Here is a 9558-nt window from a genome sequence, read left to right on the forward strand (position 1 = left end):
GAAGTCTTCAAAACCATCTTTCATGTATACTTGTAATCAGAGAAAAGCAACTCAATTCCCAAAATTTCATTTAGACTAGTTTACAGACGAGCAAAAACTTCTATATACATCATTAATAACAAAGGGAAATTACCTGTCAGACAGTAAAGAACTACAGGTGTAGTCTCAAATAGCTCTAAAATTCAAGCTGATTATTACATAATACAAAGAAAAAAAACTGCTTTTTGAACACCCATTAAATGGAATAATGTGACTTTTACAGTAGCCCCTGCCTGCAAATCATGCTGTGTAGCTTGCGCACTCATCACAATACTATTGAGTACTATCCACCCCAAGGAAAGTGAATATTAACCCTCTAAAAGTTTACCTTCATCACAATTACGTCTGACACACCGATGTCAGACATACACTTGATATGATGTTTTGAAAATGTCCAATTCCTTAAGTGTTGGTACAGTTTCTGCCATGTTAACACTGCTTTTGGTCTACTGTTTATTGAACTTTGGGCATCATGTGTCACACACAAATCCCTGCTGGATTCCAAGTGATCTCACCCTAGTGCAGTCTCGATTAGGTTCTTCTGAAGAAACAGACCACAGGTACAGCTTCCAGTGTTGTCAACTTTTAAGCATAAAATGGTCAACTTAAGACACTACAGAAGCTTGCAAAACACATGATGACGTGAAACCAAATAAAAATAAGAGAAGATGCATTAAAATTTGGTTACTTTGGATTCTGAGCTAGTTTGAAAAATGCCGTTTGTAAGAGATAGCTGTTCTATGCTTTGAAAATATGAAAGAATGAAATAGACTTCTTCATAGACTAGCATATTGATTAGTAAATAAACACCTAGACCGCTCATGAACTCAAACATATCACTGAAACATTCCACCTAAGTTTTTGTTAAACATTGTCTTCAGAGCTTTATATTCAATGCACGTTATCTGCTACATTCAATTTCTTTTTTGGTTATGGCATGCTTCAGAAACACCGTTAAGAAAGGTCGTCCTCTCCTTCCATTCCCAAGCTGTACATTACAAACACTATGCACACATTTATTTCCAAAGACTTCAGGTCAATAAATTGCTAAGATGAAAGATGCGTGTGTACTTTGAAGCTTGCAAGATAGCTTCAAACTAGTTGACTTAGTATTTTCCACACCCACACGGATACTGCTTGCAAAGAATAAGATATTAAAATAATATTCCACAGTGGAGTAAAAACATGTTGAAAATAAACTGAATGCTCCCCCTAGTGCTTATACTAGTGAAAAATCCTGCCTGGCACAGTCTGCCTTAAATGGTGCTAAACAGGAGATAAATAGCCAGATGAATGATCGTATATTTAACTCAGAAAACAGTCACAAACATATTACGGGGACCAAAAAGCATCAGCTGTTGAAATCCAGCATTTAAAATTTTGTACCACTCTCCCTACTCCAGTGCTTCTGGGGTTTTGGTTTCTTTTAAACTGTGCTTTTAGTAAAAATTTCTTTCGAATTTTTCCCATCAACTGAAGGAAGCTCCTACCAGGTAAGAAATGAGTTCCAAAGATGTTTCAAGATGATAGGCACAATGATGCTTTTTCTCCTGTATTGTACCCAGAAGCTGCCAGGTTAGTATTATCATTCCCATACCACAATTGCAATGAAGCTCTGGTAAATCTGGTACCTTTGGATATGCTCAACATCACAAATAAATCAGATATTTAAGACAACCTATGTCTGTAGTTAGCACAGTCCACCAGAATATTCATCCTCTTCCTCATCAGCATGAGAGCCCACTGCGGCTGGTCCTCTTGCTTTGTCTTGTGCAGCATTTGGCGATTTCTTCTTGATTCCACCTCCTGGGACCACCAAGGTAAGACCAAGCTTGGCATACTGACAATAACAAGACAAATTTAATTTCTGTACTATCACAGAAGTAAAATTTTGTTGGATTACATTGCACAGAATTGACCGACGCTTACAATAAACAAGCAGGTTAACATTCAGTACAGAAAACAGATTGATGCTGCTTTCAGAGTGTATTTTTCCAGCTTAGAGTAAGCCTAACATTGGTTCATTTTTTCTACCTCAAACACTCTGAGAATGGGATGCGAGATCTGTACTGATAGTGATTATAGAATAACTTGGCCACATCCTACAACTTCTGTAGTTCAAGCTTTATGTAAAAAAAAAAAAAAATTTTTCAGTATGCAGCTCTGCATACATTGTCTAGTAATGGTTCATGTAAAAAGCCTTACAAGTGTTTTTCAGTAAGACTAGTACCTTAATTTTTACTATTCAACACAGTAACAAAGTAAAATTAGTCGATACTGTTACAAAGTTCGGCATGGATGGATGCCTCCTTTACTTCACACCTTCCCTTAGCCTTATACTTCCTACAATTTACAAGTACATTTGGGGGGGGGGGGAGATGACAAAACTACTTTTTTAAAATAGAAAAAAAAATCTTTCACTAATTAGTACCTTGCTAAGGAATAAGCGCTGAAAAAAAAACCATTCAACAATGCCATCCTGTAGGCATCGTATTCTGTAATGTTTATGCACGCATATCAGTTATACGGTATTTCTGAGATAAAGCATAAGCAGCAAACTGTGCTGACCCCTAAGGAACCAAGCAGAAGGGAACTGAATTTTGGTCAACTCGTCAAACTTGGCAAATCCATAACAAACTGCTCTTTCACCTAAGCCTTCCCACTGTCTGAAAGGAACAACAATGTGGGAATTTACATTGGCAGGCAGCAAAGTAAAAGAACAGACAAAGATCACAGGCACAGGGCAGGATGACAGAGCAAGTCACAATAGGTACATGGACCCTGCTCTTCCTATTTTCCTCTACTAGAAAAAAAAACCTCTCAATCTGAACAAGCAAAAGGATTATAGAAAAAAAAAAATCCATAGGAACTGCCTACTTACATCATTGTCCATGTATTTGAAGAGTGGCAAATTACAGACTTCAGAAACTTGATCCTGATCTTGCTGGTCATACCCTTCTAAAAGTTGCTCTAGTGCTGCACAGTCTTCACTTCCATTAAATCCTGGTATACTGAAGGAAATTAAGAGTTCATTTAGGGCATTTCAGCAATCTACTTGACACTCAGCTATTCTCTAAATACTGCTGATTAATAGCAGAAGAGCAAGCAGCTTTTAAGAATCGGATGGACTGCTTATTCCACAAAACTGCCTATAACCACTTTGATTTCTCCAGGTACATGGATCATACCCATAAAATTAAACTTTCAGCAATATTAGTTTGCATGCTGAGAATAAGACCACAATCATAGTCAAGACAAAAAGGGAGTATTAGAATTCTTCAATTCTTCCTGACCAGTCAATAAACTCTTCCTCCACTTTACATACAGAAAAAATCTGTAATGAGTTTCTATATATAAAATGCAAATTGAAGACTTGGAAAATACGAGCAAGATTTTTAAAGATTGATCTTGAAAAATTCTTTCTAAAAATAAAGTACAATTTAACTTACACATATGTTCAAGTCATTTCACTAAAAACACAGTTTAAGTAAAAATATGTTGTTTCAGTATTTTGTTACTGAAGTCCTAATGAAAGCTGAAATGGAGAGTAGCTAGGAAAGCCTCTGGAACCAGGGTTAAACACTAATCCAGATTTTGACACCAGAATTTTCTCCTGGATGTGTAAAGAATGCCTTCTTCATTTCAATATATTCAACTGGACTACTTTCTGCTTCCTAAATTATCTTTCAGTTCAATCAACTATTTAAAAAAAAAAAAAAAAGTCACAAAAAGTGGAAGAAAAGCAAGATTTCTAATGTATGACGAGGGCAAGATCTCCTAGATCAACATAACCAGAAATGTAGTAATTCACATGCTGCAAACTTTTCTTTAACAAAAACATTTAGATTAATCTTTCCCTCAATCTAATCACCATACTAGTTAGTTTAATTGATTATAGTGGGATGCTGCTATTGCGCATTTTGAGACTGCATTCCATATTTCCATCCTCAAAAGGTAATAAAATACGGTAATGACAAGTTACAATTTTAACATTTTAAGGGCCTCCACACATGACATGGCAAAAGGATTCTGAAAACATTCAGTTAGCAACATCCAGAAATACACACTTTTAATCCTAAACATTTGTTTACAATAGCTAATCTGTCTCTGTTCCATTTGAAAAAAAAAACCCACAACCCAAAGGATATCAGTAAGGCAAGAATCCCAACCATAACAGCATTCTGCTCACTTTTAACAAGGAAGAAAACCCGGGAAGAACTTGAATTTCCATCTCATTTCACCTGTTGCACATTACTTCTTTATGACTAACTTTTATTATAGGTTCGTTAAGAAGAATCACCATGGTAATTACAGCTAAATCTGTTAAGAGTGAAAAAAATTCCTGATAGCCATATATCAGGGAATGCTATTATTGTACTGTAAGTCAACAGAAGTACAGGCTTAAAATTTTTTGACAGACAGTGTCTCCATTGCTCTTTCATAAGAACAGATCTACTAAACTAACTAAAGAAACATTCAGTCTAAAATTATAGGACATGAAGCAGACTTACCTATAGCTTTCCCTCACACATCTTTCTGCGGCAACATAATCATTTCTGTGAAGATGAACTAGGACTTGAGCAATAGTTTTCTAAACAAAAACAAAAAACCCAACCTGATGATTCTTTAGAAATTAACAGTAAAATATGAGAAAAATACTGGACTGCTAACATTTAGCGTGAAAAAGGTCATTATGATCTGCAACGGTTCTAAGATACTGACACAACAGAGTTGGAACAACAGAGTGAAAAAGTAGTACACAATATCCTCAGCTGGTATGAAATAGATTATCTCCTTTAACATTGTAATGAACTGTTGCACCAAGTAACAGTTTTTCTGGTTTGTTATTTTTGAAAACATCTTTATTTTTGATGTGTTTGTTGTTTTTGACAGCTCCTGTAGATAACAGCATCTTATCTTCAAGATTATAGTAGTGAAAAAAGCACATTTAGAGGTTGAGGAAACATGCACTACCACAAATTGTCATCATTTAGCAAGAAACATATCCCTGAATCAAGAGGTACATATTGTCAGTCAGATGTCAGCTGTCATTAGTTACCCAGAAAAACTTGAAATGCACTATCAGAAATTGTCTGTTAGAATTTACCTTATAGCATGTTGGGTAATTTTCAATTTCCTTATAAATACTTTTTTCCTTTTGAAGAGACAATGCAGCCTCATCTAATCTAAAAAAACCAAGAAACAGTTAGGAGTATCAGGGCCAGGAATACAGCATAATGAACCTGAGGCTAATTACAAAGTGTTTAACTAATACACTGGCAAGTCTACTGGAATAAAAAGCAACACAACTAAAAATCAGCAGTAGATCTTACTAACAGAGTAGATAAAGAAATATATAGTCAGCAATTCCTTTTGTATACATGCGGGCTAAGAACATCTCTGGTATTCACTCAGAGAAACCTCATTTTTCGTAACACTGTACAAGATAAATGCCTTGTTACGCACCCTAACAGATTTCTGTATGTCATGAGGTTACTATAAGCTATCAGTAAGTCTGATAGCCATGAACTATCAATATTAAGTCATAGTAACTGCTTTTGAGTTTGAATACTCTTTTAATCATCATATTTAACTTCTAGAAATTAGCAATAGCACGTGAGCTATAAAGCAGCACAGCAACCAAGTCTTTCAGATGTTCTGAAGCTATCTTGACTTACTTTCACAGAAAGACTTTCAAGTTACTTTGTAAATTTCCTTTTCTGACTACAATTCTGCAGTGAAATAAAGTGTCTTAAAAGTAGAGTTAGAAACCCAGACGATTTCTTAAAGGAACTACATGTTCCAGTGAAGCAAGTCTAAGATGAACTGCAGGTCAAGTTTGGTGCTAGCAATTAACAATTAAAATAAATTCCCATTGAGACTCCAAGATACACTCTTCTTTAAGAAGTCCGGAATCAGACTGCTGCAAACAGATTTCTTTCCTCAGATTAGTCATCTAATTCCCTGTTTTATATTCCACAGCTATAAAAGACTTTCAAGTACTTTCTGCATATTAGTGCTGGGAGAAAAAAAAATAATCCTGAAGTATTTTAAGAATTAATGAAAACTGGTGTATGTGCTTTCTAGCTATTCAACAAACACAAAGGAAACAAAGCCTTACAGCCCACATTCTTCCATCCCAGAACACAAAACAGGTGGTTCCTGCATGAACATGGCATATCCCACAGAAACTGAGTTTTAGTTTGAAGTACGTCTCAAAGAAGAATAAAGTAACAGTATATAAACCCAACAACAGCAACAAAAAAAAACCCCAATGCAAATCACTATTACAGATTCAATTACATTTAAAAAAAGGCATAAAGCTATACCTGCGTCCTCTGACTAGAAGTCTTGATGCCTTCCCTAGCATTTCTAATGCTTGCCGTAAACGTTCTTCATTCTAGAGAAGAACAAAAAGAATTCATGCATTCCTATTTCATCTGCATAGAATTAAGACCACTAGACCTTAATCTAAGTATGTCATCTGTAACTTAGAACAACTGTTAATTATTATATCAGCAGTTCACACACTCAAGGGAAACACGAAGAGTATTGGTGCACCCAACTCCCACAGCCAGCTCCCGTATGGATCTACAGAGCAAAGTAACATCAATGCAGACTTGCTGATCTGGAAACACGTAACAACTGACAATAGAGAAGCGCGCCAAAGGCAGTAGCAAAAAGGCAAATCATCTGCTCATGGGATGGGTAGAGCATCAAGCAAACTCTTCTCTTCTGTGCCTTCAAGGATTTCAAACTATTTTTGGCTCCAGGACTCAACAGCAGCCGTGTTCCCTACCCTCTGGGCTGCCCAACAAGAGGCAGAAAACTTGACAACATAAAAAATTCAGATCCAGACAAGTCCCAAACTGAGAAAAAGGCAAAGCAAACTGACTCCTAACTTCTATAATCTCCTTCTCTACAGCATAAGAAGCCTTCAGCTTCATCACTCAGCCACTGATGTGAAATGAAGGAAAAATAATTTAGAACCTAATCTTAGGCTTTTTCTTAACTTTATAGCTGACCTTAAACACCAATTCATACATCTTCATATACCTTCTGGGACTGGAAAGTTCTTTGCTGGGGGTCGGGGCGAGGGGGAAACCACAAACCAAAAAACCCCTACTTACTTCAAACACTGATGCTGCTTGCTGATAGAGCTGCACAGCCTTCTCTGGGCTCACATTTTCTATTAACCTGTAATAAACACAAATCATTTCTCTTCAGATGAAATGAAAGCATTTTTTACCTAAAAGCATCAAAAAGACAAGAAAGAAAACCAAAGACACGTCCATGCCCTGCATACATTCTAGCCACCAATACCACAGACTTACTTTCCAGCCCGTTCCAGTGCAATAGCTGCTGTATCTGGTGTCCCGTTCTCCAGGTACATCATACTGGCTTTCTCGATCAGCTGAACTGCTTCAGGGAGTCTCTGCATCTCCTGCAAAGCAATAGTCAGAGGGACGCTGCTGTCAGGAATTGTGCTTATGTACAATGAAACAAATCAAAGCAAACTGTAATACCTTACTTATTAAGATTCTTATTTTTATTTACAGACTTGTAGAGCTAGTGAAAGTTGACCACCGACTCCATAAAATTCACTTACAAGTACCAAACTCTCACGTAAGGCATGAGTTTGTGGTAGTTTAGAGCAGAAGCAATACTACTCTTCCGTTACCCTCTGACATGAGGCCCTCACCTTTCCTTCCACAAAAGGAAAACCATTTTTTTTTCCCCAATTACAAATGTCGCTTCCCTATCTACTGAGGGTATTGGTGGGGACTATGAGTCAACAGAAAAATATCACTTTAACATGCAATTTGCTTACATATATCTGTAAAATGGTCCAGTGCACAATATTCTTCACAAAAAAACCTAGAGCTTTTAAATAAAAACTGGTAAATTAAAATACCTTTAGCATCATGCCAGCTTGCTCATAAGCTCTGCGGAGAAAAAAATTTATAATTTAGTTAGATATGGTATATTTCAGCAAGTTGTAGTTATGCAGCAAAAGTTAACATGCATCAGCTATCACTTCATTGTTAAATTTCATGCGTTGAAGATGTTTCAAGTGTTTTATTTAATGAGACAGTGCATGTGTAACACTATCTTCCACAAATGAAGTACTTCAACCACACTCCCTACTAAAAATCTATTCTTATGATCTGACCTACAGGCAATATTTGGATTATTTATCATTATCTGCTTGCTTTGAAGTACTCTTCAGTTAAAAACTTCTTCATAAGCTCAACAGTGTAGAATTTCAAAATTTAAAAAAGTTCATACAAGAAAAAATATTTGATATCAGGAAGTGCTAAAGAATGTCAAAATCATCTTTTCTTCACATGGCCATTGCAGGTTTTCAGACTTTCCTAGCTGCACTTCCATTAAACTGATTTTGAAACAGCAAAATCACTTGAACCATACCATTTACTACAGCGAGATCAAAATGATAGTTCATGCTTGTACCATATGTTAGAAAATTTGTTTCAGATTACTCAGTGCTTCTGTACTTACTTGGCAGCATGGAAGAGACTGGAAGTAACATTGTCAAAGTCAAGGACAAAAGCCACAAAAATATAATGCAGAAAAATTATTAGTGTACAAAATCTTATACAAGTACTAGTTTCAAAGCAAGGAATCCCATAAAGGCAAATTGAACCTACTACATTTGTAGGCAAGGTGTCAAAAATAAACGCTTCTAAGGACAGAGTAAATGCAACGTACCAAAGTATAACTGCACGTAAAGTTATAAAAAGCACATTTTTTAAACTATGTTCTTCGTTACTAAATACTACTATGAGTACTGTAATAATGTCAGTCACATTTAGTTTATACTATCCATTTGTAGGTATTTAAAAAGAATACTAATTTCTAAAGCAGTACCTAGACTGGCACTGGTCAGCACCTTATCACTCCAGATGTTATTGGAAACAACACAGATTTTCTAATCAAGAGAGTTCTTTAGTTTTCCCACTCAGACCACACGGGAACAGTCTTTTAAAAGGCAATTTTGTTAGAATGACAAAATCGCAATATATTAAATACATCATCTACCAACCCCCATTACCCCATTCTAAGTAGCAACTAGTCAGCTTCTTGGAAAAAAGAATAACTATTGATGAAAAGATACGCTTTATTGTTTTCATGTGCCTCAGCTTCCCGTAAACAGGCTTCCCTTGCCTGGTCAAACTGCTTGGCATTCTTAAAAGCAACAGCTGCAAGAAATCAAATGAAGTTCTTATTTACAGCTTGCCATTTTCCTTTTTTCAACACTTCTACTCAAGAATTTAGCCACCTAAAGATGCAAATAGACTTTTTAAATAAATGATTAGTTTACCAAGCTCTTCCAAAAAAATCCCATGACAGTCCTCCTTGCTTCATTAGTCACTTAGTTACCATTAAAAGCATTTATTGTCAACAACACTTCCATACCATCACTGTACCACACACTGTACATAATGTGTTTAGCTGGATTTTGGAACTCACTCATTCTGTATTTTAATTACAGAACTG

General features: G+C 36.0%; 1 protein-coding gene across 1 annotated transcript in view; it reads right to left on the reverse strand.

Moving 5' to 3' along the window:
* Positions 1 to 475: 475 nt before the first annotated feature.
* Positions 476 to 9558, reverse strand: part of NAPG (N-ethylmaleimide-sensitive factor attachment protein, gamma) — an 11191-nt gene continuing 2108 nt past the window's right edge. The window contains 10 exon segments of the mRNA XM_009318586.1: positions 476 to 1879; positions 2921 to 3050; positions 4551 to 4630; positions 5147 to 5225; positions 6369 to 6439; positions 7170 to 7236; positions 7374 to 7483; positions 7955 to 7985; positions 8560 to 8577; positions 9176 to 9260. Of these exon segments, the coding sequence (XP_009316861.1) occupies positions 1730 to 1879; positions 2921 to 3050; positions 4551 to 4630; positions 5147 to 5225; positions 6369 to 6439; positions 7170 to 7236; positions 7374 to 7483; positions 7955 to 7985; positions 8560 to 8577; positions 9176 to 9260 (821 nt within the window). The 3' untranslated portion in view covers positions 476 to 1729.

This window comes from Pygoscelis adeliae, unplaced genomic scaffold (genome assembly GCF_000699105.1).
Source record: "Pygoscelis adeliae isolate BGI_AS28 unplaced genomic scaffold, ASM69910v1 Scaffold42, whole genome shotgun sequence".
Taxonomy (NCBI): Eukaryota; Metazoa; Chordata; class Aves; order Sphenisciformes; family Spheniscidae; genus Pygoscelis; species Pygoscelis adeliae.